General features: G+C 35.4%; 1 protein-coding gene across 8 annotated transcripts in view; it reads left to right on the top strand.

The window, feature by feature from the left end:
* FANCC (FA complementation group C) overlaps window positions 1-17,494 on the top strand; it is a 70,295-nt gene that overhangs the window by 4,105 nt on the left and 48,696 nt on the right. The window contains exons 2-5 of one of the 8 annotated variants that reach the window (XM_085568120.1): window positions 1,601-1,640; window positions 10,509-10,682; window positions 12,179-12,266; window positions 15,482-15,551. In XM_085568120.1, the coding sequence (XP_085424246.1) occupies window positions 12,264-12,266; window positions 15,482-15,551 (73 nt within the window). In that variant the 5' untranslated portion in view covers window positions 1,601-1,640; window positions 10,509-10,682; window positions 12,179-12,263. Of the gene's footprint in view, window positions 1-1,600; window positions 1,641-5,545; window positions 6,280-10,508; window positions 10,683-12,178; window positions 12,267-15,481; window positions 15,552-17,494 lie in introns of those variants that run through there. The other 7 variants (XM_085568121.1, XM_085568119.1, XM_085568118.1 and 4 more) reach the window with 7 other exon arrangements.

The following is a 17,494-nucleotide window of genomic DNA, read 5'->3' as shown; positions in this document are numbered from 1 at the left end:
TTGCTCAGGCTTAATCTGTGCAGAATCATTTATGGTAATCTTGCAAAATAAAGCCCACAAGGCTACTGCAACAAAAAGAACTTTGTAAATCGTTGAGAGGAATAGATTTTTAAAAAATTGTAAATGAAGTAAATCTGATGTTAGCAGATACTTGGTTTTAGTTTGTGTATTTTTAATTTTTTTTTTTTTTAAGTAAGAAAGTATATAAGTAAATGTACTATTCTTTATAATCAGAGCAGAACTAATCAAGCATCTGCAGAGGTGCAACAGAATAAGCCTTACTTAATTAACTTTAATGATTTATTTAGTGTCATGTGTCAGAAGTGAGAATTGGATTCTTAGATGTCTGACTCCTGAAGCCAAAAGTGCTGTCCTTCCTCCCTATTAGTAGATTCATTAGACATGTTTTTTTTCTATATCTTGATTAACTGTGTGACAGTATTGAAGTATTCCAGATAGGACTTTAATATAAATTGACATAAATGAGTGTCCAAGTAGAAGAGGCCAAGAGACATACCACTAGCTAGTATTTTTTTTCCTATGCTGTGCATTAGAAGTTCTCACTTATCATCAACTGACCACATTCATAAGAAACTCCCTTTCCATTAAATAAGAGAAAAATACAGCTTTAATTTCATGCCGGGGCAAAATTGTTAGGTTTTTGTGAGTGGATGTGACGGAGGCATTATTGACAAGTCAGAGAATCCTCTGTAGTGCATTAATAAATAAATGCTCGTAAAATATGCAGGAGTAATGGACTGAAAATGGCACAAATCATTATTCCGTCAATATGAATGTCACTTCCCTCTCTTCAGTCTAAATGCCCACATAGATAATTGTTGCTGCAATATGAGTTTGACTGAGTGAATGACCAAAAGTCTGCTCTAGATGTTTCTGCGGAAATGTGTCACTTCTTGTTTTCGAAGAATGAATGGCCTGATTTAATGCCTGTGAATAGCATGAAGCCTTGTCAATGGACTTCAGGGACAAGTATCTCTGAGAGTGTGTTAAGATAATGTACAACAAAAATGTGTAAATGTTGATGTGAATGTCATGAAGTTGTTTTTATTCTTCTGAAGAATACATTTTTCTTTTTCTGTCAGGTGTTCTTAGTGCCATAAATACATGTTTATTCTGAAGATTTTATTTGGTAGCTATTTCCGAATGTGACTAGTCAGAGAGAGGAGGGGAAAAAGTATGAAATTCCTTTCCTTTATGCCAGAGAAGTGTATTCTTTTATTTGCAGGCTTGCTTTTACTGTGGACTCTGTGAATACTTTTCACAGATTTTTTTACTTACACTTATTAAGCTGTCACTAGAGTTCATGTAAAGGTAAGTATGTGTAATATAAACTGAAAAAAAATACTCTTTTGGGATTCTTGTGTGGTCGTTGTTTTCTTTTTGGTGGAATATTGATCATCATAGCATAAATTGTCATGTCATGCTTGAGGAGCTTAAGGTGAATAATAGATTATCTTTGAGGAAAGCCTTGAGAAACAGTGTTTAACAGTGTTTCCTGTGTGTTTCATCTCTTTTGTTTCCTCATATGTTTCCTCAGTGACTTAGAAGAAATTGTTTTCTGTTCTGTTTCCTTATGCAGAAATCTTTAACTCTGTAGAACTGTGGGATTTCAATGTAAGGTATGTGTTTCATTAGAAAATAAGTATTAGAGGTTCTTATAAAAATTCTTAGTATAAGAATTAGAACACAACTGTATGAGTAGCTGTGGGTATCAACAACACAGTATTTTACCTTATGTTCAAATACTTGAGGTAAAGAGTTTGGAACATATGTCTTCTTTTCATATACCTGTGTAAGCCAGAGGGAAAGCTTGAATTTAGCAGTTGCACGGCTATAATAGAAGCATTATTGGAAATATGAAGCCTCTTAGTGTTCATTCATTATTTAATTGAAGGAAGAAAGGTGAGTAGTCATTCTTCTCTGCATATAAACAGGTTGTATCCCTGTTGCTTTCCTTCCCAACCCCTACAGCTTAGCTGGAGGATGATTGTGCTCTCTCAGGAACTGTTTTAGGTTTTCTCCTTGCTTCCTTATAATTTTAGTACATACAGATGGAAGTAAATGCTATTCCTTGATACACTAATACAAAGGAATACGTGTTTTCTACTATGTTAGAGGTCATAAGTGACTCCTTTGATGAGAGGATTAATGTTCTTGCTTGCTATCTACAAGCTTCTGTTCATGCTTGGACATGAGGGAATTATTTTATAATATATCTGTTTATTGTGGAACTTAAATTTCTAAAAAAGAAAGTGCCAAGGATTGGTGTATATGCAACATCCCCATCACTGTTAGCTTATAGTATGTAACTGACATGAAATCCTGTTTATTCCATGGTGAAACTTTGAATTAATCTTTACCTAATTTTTTTTATTTTAAAGAGGAACTGAATTTTAAGGAAATAGGTTTCTCTGTATTCCACTCAAGAAGTATACAAATAGAAGTTGATAGAAGAGGAGGTTCTGTGATAAGGGAAATTTGGGTGATTGGTTTGGTTGATATTCAGACCACAATAGAGCAGAATGGACTATTTTGCTGGGACAAAAATCATCTAGTCAGACTGCCTGACCAGTTCACAGCTGAACAAATGTTAACTTTGGTATTAAGTGCATTGTATAAATGCATATTTTCAAGGCACTTGACAGACTTGGAGCAAAAACCACATCTGTAGGAAACCTCTTCCAGTGTTTGACCACTCTCCTGTAAAGAAAGATTTCCCAGTGTCCAGTCTGAACATCCTGTGATAAAGCTTGAACCATTTGCACGTATCCTGTTACTGGATTCCAAGAAATCCTGGGAACAGACTAGCACTTCCCCCTCTCCAGGTCCCCTCCTCAGGGAGCTGTACAAAGCAATGAGGCCACCCCTGAGCCTCCTTCTCTCCAAACCAGACAGCCCAGAGCCCTCAGCCTCTCCCCACAGGATGTGCCTTCCAGCCCTTCCACCAGCTCTGTTGTCCTCCTCTGGACCATTCCAGGACGGGATCAGAGTGTGGGGCCCAGCACTGCACACAGGACTCAGGGTGAGGCTGCACCAGGGCTGAATCCAGCAGGATGATCCCAATCCCAGCTGGTGCTGCTGTGTCTGATGCACCCCAGGATGGGGTTTGCCCTCCTGGCTGCCCGGGCACAGCCTGAGCTGCTGCCAACCAGCACCCCCAGACCATTCTTTTCCTGAAGTGTTACTCTGTAGAGAAGAAGTTGAAGAAAATCTTTCAGATGTCTGAAATAACAGTATAAAAGCTCTAATACTGATTTTAAGCTATGGGAGACAGTGGTAACCACATGTAAACATTTTAAGTGAAAAAGAATTTATATTTGGTACAAAAATTGCTCTTTGTCTAAGTAACTATAAATCATTCAATTTGCTTTGGCTTACATGAAGTTTTGTGTTCATATTTGCTAGAATTGGGTAATGAGAACTATATAGTCAGATAACCCAGATAACCCATAAGACAGAGAATGATGCATTAGTTGGCAGATTTGTTTTAGGAGAATGGGTACAAACAGTAGATTTAATCTAACAAGAATTTACCATTTTATCTAAAAGGCCTAATTTTTCTAGTGTAGTTGCTTGGTAATCTCTTATGTGGATGGGCTTCTCACTGTCATGAAAGCCTAATGTGAAATTTAGGCTTCATTAGGCTTTATTCTGGAAGGTTGTGTTGATCTACCCTGTCTTTTGGTGTGGATAGCTTTATGTAGGTCTTGCTGGATTTTGTTCTGGGTCCTGCTGACATTGAAATTCTTTTAAACTAGGGCATTGTATGTTTTGGTACTTTGCCAAATTGCATAGACTCTTCTGCCAGAGATGTAAAGGTACCTTATTTTATTGCCTGTTTTCTCCTCTTAAATTTAACTTAAAAAAAAAAGAACTAGTGGTGTTGGAGTATTAGTAACTTATTTGTTATGTTCATTGTATAAGTAGCTTACAGTGGAGTGTGATCAGATTTTTTATTCAGTTTCTTCGTAAAAATCCATTATTGGATTGGTAGGTTGGTACTTATATATTTTGTGTTTGAAAGTATAGTTGATTGCCGTCTTGCCCTGTTAAGATTCATGATGGAAAGGTAGCAAATAACATATGTAAAATTCAGTGATACCACTCCTGCTTTCACTGTTCCTGTGGCCTGAAGATAAGAGTTAGATGGATGTGCTGAGATACTATTTCTGCTTTTCCCATTAAAGAGAGTTTTATTTATTTTCAAGCCTCTTGAAATGGGGTAAGTTAGAGGGAAGATCTGCTGCTACAAGATGAGCTATTGGAACTAGTCAGTTTTAAAATTAATTTCTGTGTGATGCAAATAAATAATAATTTTGGGGTCATGAAAGCTGATTAATAGAAATCCCAGAACATGCTGAGTTGGAAGGGACTCACAAGGATCATTGAGTCCAGCTCCTGGCCCTGCACAGGACACCCCAAGAGTCACACCCTGTGCTGAGAGCATTGTCCAGTTGAGCTCTGTCAGGCTGGTGCTGTGACCTCTTCCTTGGGGAGCCTGTTCCAGTGCTAGCCACCCTCTGGTAAAGGAAAACTTTATCATGATCACACAGTCCTTTTGCAGGGGGAGGGAGATGTAATGTCTTCAGAGTATCTGAGAAAGGGAGAAGTTCTGTGAATCCCAGCAAAGCTTGATTCCTCAGGGCATCAGGTCTTCTCTAGACGTTCAGAGCAGCAGAATACAATTGTAAATACAATTTTGCAGTTTGCAATGATACTCATATGAAACCTGTGCAAGAGGTTTAATTTTGCTGTCCACAAAATTAGCCCTGCTAGGGCCACAGTTGCTTAAAGATGGAAACTGAGCTCTTTTTCCTGTGAGACCTGATAATGTAATTCAGAATACAACTCTTGTTAAATTACCAATTATCAGAGTAAATAGAAGAAACAAATACACAGCAGCAAAATAGAAGAGTTAATTACTTTCTCCAGAATTTTTAGTCTAAACATTGAATATTAATGTCAGCCATCTGGTTGACAGCTATTTAGTTTGCTGGATTTCACAGGTTGCTTAGCCAGTATTGATTCCTTTGTTTTAGCAAAATTGTGTCCTTTGATTTTATTTCCAGGGGAAGATATAGTAGCATGCAATTTGTTTTAATTTGGAAAGTGCACATGTAGACAGGAGTTTTCTATAATAGTTGTTTTTCCTTGCTCTAAAATATTTGTGGATGTAGGCACAAAGAGAAATAGACAAACTTGTTTTTATGTGAAAAGTTAGTAAATTAAAAATGAACAGTAATCAACACTGCTTGTAAGCACACCAGTCTAAAATGAAAATGGAAGTTATTCTCTCGATTATGCTTGACTGCTGGACTGCCAGTGTGTGTAGATTAAACCAGCCTGTGATGCTTATTTCTCAAGAAAGTATACAGGAAAATAAGATGACAAGAATAAATAATGTATGTTTTTATTTTTCACATAGTCTTTACTACTCCTGGGCCTTTTTGAAGTTTCTAAAAAAATGCTTTTTTTTCCTAATAAACCATTTTTAAAATTTATTTTGGGGAAGCTGATAACAGTAGGAAATAAATTATGTTTGCTCCTACTTCCTATCTGAGTATATATTGAATATTCTTCTGTTCTTGGCAAGCAGAAGGAGACTTGTCAAAGTGAAGATGAAAAATATACTTGAGAACAAGGTAAAGAAATAGATATTTTATGCAGAGAAGTAATAAATGAGAAAATGGTAATAATGTTCAGGATAATTGCTACTTTTTTTTCTTCTTGGCATAATCTCAGAATATCCAGTAGGTAGTAAATTTGTGACATAATTGTAATAATCTTTGACACACTGAAAAATTAATACTCTTGTTATATTACTGTATCAACCATGCTGTATCACAATGAAGTTAAGAGTGATTAAGGAGTAAAAATGATGGTATCTTTTGATTATATAATGTACTGAAGTGCTCCTAATTAGTAATATTAGTCTCCTAATATTTATTAAAGTAATAAATATGCAAAAAAAGGACTGTCCTACTGCTTTTTAAGTATTAAAACCCCTTAAAAATAGTTTGGAATTTGGAGTGTATATTTATATGTTTTGTTATCTTAATGGTGACCTGTTGTGCTTGAGACCCTTGGGCCCTGACATCATAAGAGTATTTTTAACTGTTTTCTTATTTTGTGTTTTTCCTCATAAGCTAAGGTTGCTGGTGGGTAGGTATAAGAGAGGAGGAGGAAGAGGAGGTGGAAGAGGATAAAGTAAAACATTCATTTGGAGCATGGAGCTACTTATCATTGATTCAAGGCAAAGTGAGAGCTTTATACCTTGAATGCAAATTTTAGTTGTGTTTATTTAGAATGCTGTGATACAAGGAAATATTGCACCTTAACAGTACCTCAAAGATCCTTCTACTTAAAAGGCTTTATTTAAATTCGGCAGCCGAATTTACAAGATTAAAGAGAAATAAATTCATGAAAGTTTAATTGAAATTTTTGTGAACCTACTGGAGCCAGATTTGGGGACTTTGCCTCAAGATGTGGTAAGAAAAGTTAGTAACTGAAGTGGTATGTTTCAGAAACTATTCAGATAGCTCACTTGACAGAACAAAACTCCTTGTTAGAAATGCTGCCATTAACTTTGAAAGGTATAACGAGTACCCTTGTACCAGAGCTCCCCATGTGCTTGGAAGTATGAGGCCAAGAGGGTTTGCCTGGGGGTTCTCAGAGAAGAGGGCTGAAGACTTCTTTCTGGAAGTAAAAGAACTGTAAGATGATTCACAATAAATGTGGCTTCTGAATTTGCCATATTGTGGAGAACGCAGTCAAAATGAGAATCAGTTTTTGATTTTTAGCAGCTAAAATGAGTCCTTACTAATTGAAAAGAATGAAAATTAGTCTGAAACAGACTAGGAATATAGTTGTCAATATTGAAAGTCAAATTATTAATCAAGTATTTATTATCTCTGATTCCTGTAGCTCTTCTAATACATTCTGTATGATACTGGGACCTGAACATTTAAATTACCTTTGATTACCTAACAGTTTTCTATTTTTCTAATAAACCGTATCCTATATCCTGTGATGTTTTTTGAGATTAAATCTGTGTCTCTGGTATGTTTGCTTTTTAATCAGGTTATTTATACATTCACAGTATTTATATATACACAATAGCTTTTCTGTGTGTTTTCCAGTAATGTTGGGGTGAAGACAAGAGTAAGCTGAATTAATCAAATTGCTCTTTTCGGGATTAGATGCTATAGTTGAAGTAAACTATCAACCAAATAACTATTTGTTAAACTTCCAGTGAAACAAACAAGTATAGCTCAAAAATCATGCTATTGGGAACAGAGAACTATTGGAAATAGTGTGGACTATGTGGTGTTGTGATGCCGAAAATCTTAATGTATATTAAATCAATCACATTCTTGATTAAGGATAAATTGAAGCACATAGTAAATGCTAAACAAGTGGCCTATATGAATAGTGCAGCAATTCCTAGAAATGGCACTTTATTGTGTTCTTCTGTTGATCTCAGCATAATTAAAAAAAGAAAGCGAATTGATGGTATTCCAAAACAGTGAGCAGCAATGCTTTTGGCATTTTTTGTGATTATGATTATTGAAAATCTACATTCAACCCTGAGTGGGTTCACTCAATCAGTGGATTGGAGTATGGCACTAACAATGCTGAGGTCGTGGGCTCTGTTTCCACATAGACCATTCCCTTAAAAGTTGGACATGGTGATTCTTATGGGTCCTTTTCAACTCAGAGGAAGTAATATGTAAATGTGACTGTTGTAATAGTTACTGTAAGGGATTCTGCTAACATTGAATCTACAAGAGTAGTTTGTGTCCAAAGCTGTAAAGAAGTACACAACCCTTCCTCCTCCCCCTGCCCCAGAAAGTGCAAAGATTTTTACATGGCACTCTAAATGGTTTATTCCAAACATGCACTGAAGATTACATCTTCCTTAATCATAGGGATGGATCATTTGTTCCTTATTGGTCATCTTTTGGGATTTTTAGCAGTTTCAGAAAATTAATTGCACAGAAAATCACATATATTTGTCCTTTAATCCACTTTGGAAATGCATATAAAACTGACTCCTCTATTTTTTTGCCCATAAATGTATCCATGAATTGAGCTTTAAACTGCAGCTAAAATTTCTGAACTCTGCTTTAGAAACAGAGTGGTGTATCATTTTTATCAGAAAATTATGCAGAAGGATCCAGGCCAGGACTGACCCTTCTGAGGATAGGTTCTGAACCCTAGATTGTATATCTGGAGTGTTTTAGGTCTACACTCTTCATTTGTGCTTTCATGCAACAAGGTGAGGGTTTGAGTAGCACTGAATATAGAGCTGCTTTGTCTTGTGTGTGATTATTGCATATCTGTTTATGGGAGAATACTTTTCTCATATCTAAAATATTCAGGTATTTTAAGGGAATTAGCTGTCAGAAACAGTAAAAAATGCACACTTGCAATTTTATCAGTGTAGAGGAGAGAAACACTTCTAATATTTTCTTTCACATATGATTTGTGCTGTTGTTTTGGTTTTTTTTAATAGTAGCAGTACTTAAAAAAAAAAAAAAAAAAAAGGTGCAATCCAGTTTATTTAGCCGTAATAACCAGGGAGACAAAACACCTTTGTTATTGGAGAGCTGGGATTTCAGACTTCTGGAAAAAAAAGAGTGATGGCCTTGCCATTCTGCCATTCTGCATTCTGAAGTAGTAGAAACAGGTACTCAGTATATTAGATTATCCTGCTTGATTTGCTTTACTTGGATTCTTAATTAATACTTAATCAATTCATGATTGGCCCCAAAATGCTGGAGTTTTTGTGCTTCCTCTTTTTTTGATTTTTTTTTTTACTTTTTGTCTCCTTTCTTAGAAGTTTCAGGAGGTGTTGTATTAAGGGATTGATTTTTCAGTTATTTGGTAGTATTGATCTTGTCTGGGAGCATCAAGTAGGCTCATTGATTTAACCATATGTGTTAGTTTACTTGCTGGCTTCAACTTGTTCTGAAAATCTTTCTTATGTCCCTGCGGTGATAAAAGTGTTTGATGGCTGATTGCCACTGGGACCTGTGTTGCTTCAGCCAGCTGCTGTGATGGAGAGTCTCATAGTGTGTTTTGATACTCGGAGAGGATCAGTAACATCTTGGCACTGCACAGAGCCCTTAAGAACTCTGCTGACAGCAACAGTGGCGGATAAAAATGGGAGTGTAGTAAAGAACAGAAGAGCAGTGGCTTTGCTTACTTGTCTTTGGACGAGTGTGGGGCAAATACGTATTGTACACTAGCAATCCAACAGCTTTGCCTCAATTTTTTTTTTTTTTTCCTGGACAGGATCTAAACTCAAATGATAGTTGTGATTCACTAGGGGTTATGTCTTTATTTCTTTCCTTCCTTCCTTCCTTCCTTCCTTCTTCCTTCCTTCTTTCCTTCTTCCTTCCTTCCTTCTTTCCTTCTTCCTTCCTTCTTTCCTCGTTCGTTCATTCGTTTGTTCGTTCGTTCCTCCCTCCCTCCCTCCCTCTTTTAGTCATGATTCACTAGGGGTTATGTCTTTATTTCTTTCCTTCTTCCTTCCTTCTTTCCTTCTTCCTTCCTTCTTTCCTTCTTCCTTCCTTCCTTCTTTCCTTCTTTCCTTCTTCCTTCCTTCTTTCCTCATTCGTTCGTTCGTTCCTCCCTCCCTCCCTCCTTCCTTCTTTTCTGCCTTCCTTCCTGCCTTCCTTCCTTTAGCATGCTGTACAAATCCTGTGTTTGTAAGGTTTAGCTGTGTAAAGCAAGCTTGGCTTGCAATGCTTCTATGGAGGTCCTGGTTTATTTTTTTGGTTTATAACTTGCAAAGATACGTATTCATTCATTTCTGTGGCATCTATGAGTGTCTGAATTTATCTCCAATGGGCCACAATTAATTTCTGAAAATTGCCACCACATTCTGTTAATTGACAGTTATCTTTACAGTTTGGACAGAAAGAACAATGATTGAAAGAGACTGCAGGAGCTCATTTGGTCTTCCAGCCTATGAGATATTTCTTTCAGAGAGATTTAAAGGTTGTTCTACTACTTGCTGTGCTATTCTCTTTCCTTCTATCAAAGAAAAATATAATAGTAAAGCATAAAAAATTGTATGCTATTTTTTGGTATCTTTTAGTGGTTCAATTTGGTTAGATTTTAATGTTCTGGCTTGGTGATAGTGTTTATCCCACAAAGACCAGTTTTTCAGAGTGAAGAATATTGATGATGACAAATTTTGATAAGAAAAGCCTGAAACACATCTAGCTGTTACATTTATTCTAAGATAACTTACTGATGACTGTTCCCCCTTTACTATTTTGTAATAAGGGGGTTATTAATTTAACTTCTTAATATTGGAAATCAAATTGCCAGTCTTAGGAAATGTAAACAGATGCTCCTTACACCCCATTCTTGTATGTACACAAAATGGTAGCGGAAGTCCTCTCTTTGTATATTCATTTTTGGTTTGAAGCCAGTGTTCAGTGCTGACTGATGTGGAGTTAAAATCTTCTTTTCAGGATTGTGGAATGGGTCAGGACCCTACAGTGCCCAAACTGAACTTTGAGTATTGGTTGGATAAAGCTATTGAATGGGGTCAAGCCACTACTTTGGAATCCCAGAAAGATGTGTGCCTTCACTTGTCCCAGCTCCAGGAATTTCTACATCAGCTTTATGAAGCAATAAAACATTTGGTAAGTGACTTTAGAAGAAAGAATGACCTGTTTTGAAGAGGTCCTCCAAAACAATCTGCACCATGTTTTGACAAAACCAGGCGGTAACAGTAGCAAAAAGGTTTGTCTTGTTGACCTAAGGTACTACTGGATCCGAGGGGCAAACTGGGGAAACAGTCGCAGGTAATGCAAACAGGAGTGTGCTTCCTGTTTCCTGATTTATTGTGAAAGGGTCTTTTTCTTCTTGATCAGTTGATGTCATGTGAAATTTCCCAGCCAATGCTGTAGCCTCTTAAAAAAACTCTTTAAATAAAGAATAATTTGATTCTGGTTGTCAGGTCATAAATTGGATGATTTAAAGGCCTTAATATGCAAAACTGTGACTGATCTTTTAAATCTTAGAGGGTCTGCTGACCCCAGTGATGTGGCACACACAATGAATGCTGTTGCCTTTCTATTAATAAATTTAATTATTGTATACAATCACTTGAGAAAAGTAGTTGTTCATGTTTAGTTGCTAGTATGCTTTTCTGAGCATCATTTTTTCAGTGTATATATTCAGTAGAATTAGCCTTAGTACTGTATTATGGCATAAGGCTTGCTTCTAATGGAACCTGTTCTTTTAAAATATTTTTATCTGTAGACTGCAGAGTGAGGTTTGTTTCTGAACTTACTTAAATGTTAAATTTTAAGTAAAGGTTTTTGGGGGAGTGGGGTTTCTTCCCATATTTATATTTCTTTTTCCTTAAGGGGGAAAAAATGTTGCTACTTCATGTAATCTGAGGCATGGCCTGAAATGGGCTTTGTGAATATGGCCCCAGAAAGTCTTGGTTTAGCCCTAAACATGAGACAATGTAAGGAATTTATTGTAGTAGCAGGAGATGGTAATCATACCTGCTACTTGCATATTAGCACAGCACTATTTTTCAAAGCCTTCATTTATTAGATAGTAAAGCTACAAAAATGGAAAAATAAGATTGATTACACAGGACTGTATATAAACTACATTGTCTATTACTTTTCTAGTGAAACTGCTTTCTATTTGTTTAGAAGCTAAATGTCATTTTTTTTGCTGACTTGTCATTAAGTAAATTAATTTAAAGGAAGCAAACAAAGTTAACAAAGATAATTTCATGCCATAATAGATACTAATTTCTTCAGAAACTGTGAGACAGTGTATTATAACAATGACCCTCAATAAAAATGTGTGCTAATTAGGTTTTAATACAATGAAATCATATACTTGCTAGTTACTAATACTGATCTGCTTGCTGGGTGTGAGGCAAATTAATAAATTTTCTAACATAGTTAAGTATTAGGTAAGGAAATACCTAAGTTTTAACTTACTTGAATGATGACATAGAAAATTTACGTACCTGCAGGTGTTTTGCTTTCAGAACAATTCACAGTAAAATAATTGGGATTGTAATTTACAACAATGTGTATCATTAACAAGTCTTGTAATCTACTTTTGATGTAGTATATTTATTGTCTCTTTTTTTGGGTGTGTGTTTTAGCAGGGTCCCACTGTAGTAATCCAGCAGTTCCCTTTAATTGGACAGCTTCTAGGACGGCTCTGTTGGAATCCTTTTGTTATAGGATATGGTAAGAATGTGTTAAGATATTTCTGCAGCAATTGCATAAACTTTATTCTATAAAAATTACAAAAATATGAGTTGTTATATACTATGATTTTTTTTCTCCATAAAAACATAGCATTCTTTTTTACTGAAGTAAAATTTTGAGAAGAAAAGACTATGAGTGTTATTTAAAATACATAACCATCAGAAATGTTAAATTCACTTTTGGAACAAATTCATTTCCTAGTTTAGTTATGGAATCTTGACTTGGGACCAGTAGGTTTTAAACCCAGTGAGTGTTTATGTGCATCATGATTTCCATTCTCATTTTTTGTGGTATTGATTACATTTTGCTGGAGTCTCAAAATGTACAAAATCCAGTGCTTCAAATTACTTTGAACAGAAGTTTCTTTCCCTATGTATCAGAATATTCATATATGCAAAGATAGAAAAAATTACTTTCCTGATGTGTGTTTTTTAATTAGTCTATGTTTTGCTTGTGTTTGTTTTTGTTGAATCTTTACAATGTATTTCCCCCATTTCTACATCCTTAATGAAAATGCACATAGAATCTAAATTAAAACAGTAACGTAGTAACTTAGGAAAAAGGCATATGGAAAAACTAAATGCTCCTACTGGTGGTGAATATGTGTGTGGGTGAGAATATATAAGAGCAAATAAATTTGGCACAGGAAAACTGTTGGGAGGGAGGAGACACTCCTTGTGCTGTATCATCAACAGTTCTGATACGTTTTTCAGGAATTGAGACGTTAAAATTTTGATAAATTACTTGGGATCTCATATAAGCAGAAAACTGATTCTGAGCTTCCCCGTGAGCCCCTTAAAATAACTTTTTGTCAGGCTTTTGGTCTTATTAAAACTACAAATAAAAAAAAGGCAAAGAAAAGAAAAATAAAAAGGAGGGCTTATTAAGTCAAGCATGGCATTCATCTTGTTTTGGCTTTGTCTTCTAGACAGCTCCAAGCATGGGCAAAATGAACTTGTCTGTAAAACACATAGTAGATGTGTGTAATGTCAGCATTTCACCTCTGAAAGCAAAATATGGGAAGGAACCATAGGTTTAGACATAGACTATTTTTGCAGAACAACAAATGTGTGCTTTTTGAAAACCTTTTTCATACTTTACAGATGTATTTTTGTTATGGAGAGGTTTCCCTTCTAATCATAGTTTTTGAGTATGTTGGTAACCATTGATGTTTACACACTTTTCCTCTAAGTTTTTGTTTGGAATATGCAAGTCTTCAGACTGTCTGTTTTTTTGAGCTGACAGTATATTGTGTTATAGAAAGTAGCTTCACCTATATTTCTCATAAGAGTTGAAAGCCATCTGTGACTGCTTTTGGCTCCTTTTCACAAAAATCCCAGCAATACATTCTTGTTTTCCTCTACTCCTTTCTACTTTTTTGTATTCCTTCAGCATTTTCTGAAGCTGCAAAAACACTTCTTCTGCAATTTGGTCATTACCTCTGAAGTTTGCTTGACAATGAAGTCTTACTACAGGGTTTTTTTTGTCTCCAAGTGGAAAGCAAGCCAGAAAGCTTTACTTGCTCAAGATGGAATCCTTCACTTTAATGCTTAAAGATTTTCTGACATCAACAGACCTGAAAATGTCTGCTTATACATTCCCACCACTTCCTCTTCTTAGAGCCACCTGAGCACTCTTTGGACTGGTGGCATTTTAGATTCAGCAGCTTTTCATTTTGTTTGGCACTGGTTCTGAAAATATTCTGTTAAGATAGTGCTGGCTATAGCAGATGCTGACTCTCAAGTGGGTTTCATATAATTTCTCATTTGGATAAACAGCTCATTCAGGCATGTGTCGAGACCAGGCCACCCTCACAGAAGAAGAGACTAATTGTGTTCAATTCAGTCTTTCATACTAAAAAACTGGAGCAGGAAAAACATTATACTTTTGCATCATGTCCAAACCACAATACCTGTCACCTTAGATGAATGTCTGTTGGTGCTGGAAGCTGACATGGCTGACCACTCAGTGCAGGAAGCATGGTCTCTGAGGGAAAATAATCTCCTCATAAACACTGCTGAGGAGGAGGTGATCAAGTTAGCCTTACTTAGAATGCTAATGTGAGGGAAGCACGACTGAAGAAAATCTCATGGCTGTACTTGTGGTCCTGAACCACAAGGGGTACAGGAGGAATTCAGTTTTGGTTAGGAATTCCAGTGGTGGTGTTTTTTCTGTTTGGGTTTTTTTTTTTTTTTTTTTTTTTTTTTTTTTTTTTTTTTTTTTTTTTTTGATTATCTTCCCAGTAGAGCCTTTCTGGTTTGAGTTATGAGCCGAAATGTCTCAAATCCCAAACTAACAATATAAATGCTGGGAGGTTTCTTGGTGGCTCTATATGTCAGTGTGTGTGTATAAGCATGCAAGCTTGTGAATGGACTCATTTCAACAGAAAGTTGAGTGTTAGCTTATCCACATTTTGTGATATGTTTCAATAAAATTTTACAACAAGCTCTAAAAATAATATTTTTGGCTGTAAGATTAGGGTTTTCTTTCTTCTAACTGGCTGCAGGGTATTTATAAACTGAATATGCTTGGAGTGATTGAGACTACATTGTGTTATTAGAAAAACATGCCATTTGTTTCTTAGTCTGTTTTTTATATAATTTTTTTGTTGTGAGATTGGCAGGAAACAAGTACAAAATCATCATAAAGGTTTGGACTTTTGATTGGTTGTTTCGTTTGAGCTGTTTCAATTCTTCTGTTTGTTTGCTTGTTTGTTTCTTTAGGGTTCTTTTCCCTTTTTTTGGTTGGTGTTTTGTTTTTCTTTTCTTTTTTTTTTTTTTTATTCCAAAGCAGCTTTAAAATTTCCTACAAAAATTTTTTATTCCCTTTGTTGGAATGCAGCATTAACCTCCCTAAAGGAGTCCCACAGATAGGTGGTAGATAATATTTTTTGAGCTGGAATATCCACCTTCAAGTTTTTGATTTCATTTCTGTGGATGTATTAATTGGTTGTTTGGGTATTAGGCAGCCTTTCATGCCACAGTAAGATCAAATGACTTTGTTTGTATCCTGATAATGCTTTTCAGTGTGTGTCTTGAAACCATTGAGACCACAGTTGCTAGAAAGCTGGTGGAGAAAAACCACTAGGTTTTCTATGGCTCTGTGTTTGGTCTTTTGATATGATTATCTTTTGCAGCTGCTGTAATTATTTTAAGATCTGTCCTAATTGTCCCGTCTTTCATCCCCTGTTCCAGGGCAGCTGTGAAAACAGTGAACCAAGAGTTTCCCTCAGAGTGTGTCATGGGGTACATCAGCAAGAGGATTGTATGGGCCTTTTCCTATTTTTCACAGATCTATGGGAGGTTACTTCAGTTTTGGTCAAAAAGTAATTTTTTGAACTAGGAAAATCTGAAGTTGTACCAGTTCCTTATTTTTTAGAAACTTTTGACTTATCTATGAGATCAACATAGGTTGGTTTCACTGAGGATGAAGTTTTATTATGCTGGCAAAGTGTGCCAACTCAGTTTATCTAGGCTTTGTTTTCTCATTTTAGCTTTCATCATACTGATTTGCATTTCTGACAGGCAGCAATACATGCACAGTATTTTATAGTATGCAGCAAGTAATCACATTTAACAAAAAAATCTTCTTATCCAGAAATTTATTCAAGCATTTACATGTATTTTCTTCACCTCTTTTCTTAATTTTTAAGTTAAAAGAAAACCAAATTTTAAATAAAATTACTTATTGATGTATTGTAGACGTACACTATAAACTGTGTGAGTCAAAAGAAGAAATACTTGAACTATGTATCTGTTTGAGATAAGAGGTTTGGAGTTGATGTCTTCTTCCCTTTTTCTATATAATTAAAGGGTATGTCTAAAGCCAGACTTCGTAATCAGGCAATGTTTAGTATTAGTAATTAATACTGTTAAAAATCTTTATTTTCCAAGAAGGGATTTGCTATGATTTTGTCATTTAAGTAAATAAACCACTCATTATTTTTTCCTCCCAGATAATGTCATAGTAGAGTTTAGATGAAAGATGCTTTTGAAGGAGATAGCTGTCTATTAGTGCTGATGTCTGAATGCCAGTTGGATATAATCAGAGTTTAAGAACTTCTTCTGAGCAATATGCAAGATGTGTCCTTTAACTTCAGAATTAGAAAACATAGGAAATTTTTAGCTTTGTAAAAATCCATATTACAACAAGTCCCCAAACAGATAATGGCAGAGTACTGTGAACTGTGGTGGGTTAAAATGTATGCATGGGAAGCCATTTCTGTTGCAGAGATGTTAGTCAGTGGGAGGTCAATAATGGCCTCCAGGCTTGTTGGACATTTATTGAGGAATACTGGTTTAAATCAGTGTTAACATCTCTGGTCATCTGGTGAAAATACAGGCATTACTTAATGGACCTTTTATTTTTTCCTCAGGCTTTCTCAACAAAACACTTCTAAATAATACTGTTTATTGCATCCTGGATATCAAATACACAGAAAACAAAAGAATTTACTTATTCAGCTTGATAATCAAATTGTCTCATAATGTCTAAAACTGATAGTATCACTTATTTGTATTATTTTTAACAAGAAGCTTATTGCTTACTAAGTGAACATTATATCTGAACTACATCCAGTTTTCAGAATTTTCATTTCAATCACACAGTTTTGTTCTGACATTAATTTCACTGTAGAACATCTTAGTATGTTCCAAATAACATTAGGAAAAAACCACCAAAGCCTATTGAAAAAAAAGTTGTGGGAAATAATAATGAGTTAAATGGCTCTTCAGCTGCTTACTTCAGATAATCAGCTCCTCTATAATATCTGTTCATCTGAGCAGTGAAGAGTTGTGCTCATTTTATAGTGGATTCTAAAAGAAGGGAACTAATTTCAAACCCTTGGTTAGAATTAAGTAAAACCCAATTTGATCCTTAACAGAGAATCAGAATAGGATTTTTTTGCATCATCATTTAGCTATTCTGCTGTCTGCAGAAATGTCATATTCCTGAGGCATGGAGACTTTCTATATTTTTACAGAAGACTTGGCAATTTATATTCTAGTTATGAATAATTTCATACTTCACAAAATTTAGTTTTTTACAACTGAGCGTACTTGGGTTGTGCAAGCTTTACACACAATGTAATAAACTATTTTACTCCTGTAGACTATTGTCTATTATTAACGATATTATTTACTGAGGTGAAAGTTCCTTGAATATAGCTTCAGGTATTATTTATGTGAATTAATTACTAGGTCCTGCAA

The sequence above is a fragment of the Lonchura striata genome, chromosome Z (assembly GCF_050655825.1).
Source record: "Lonchura striata isolate lonStrDom1 chromosome Z, ASM5065582v1, whole genome shotgun sequence".
NCBI classification, from domain to species: domain Eukaryota; kingdom Metazoa; phylum Chordata; class Aves; order Passeriformes; family Estrildidae; genus Lonchura; species Lonchura striata.
The sequence above is the reverse complement of the archived record's forward strand: the minus strand, read 5'-3'. Positions and strand labels throughout refer to the sequence as shown.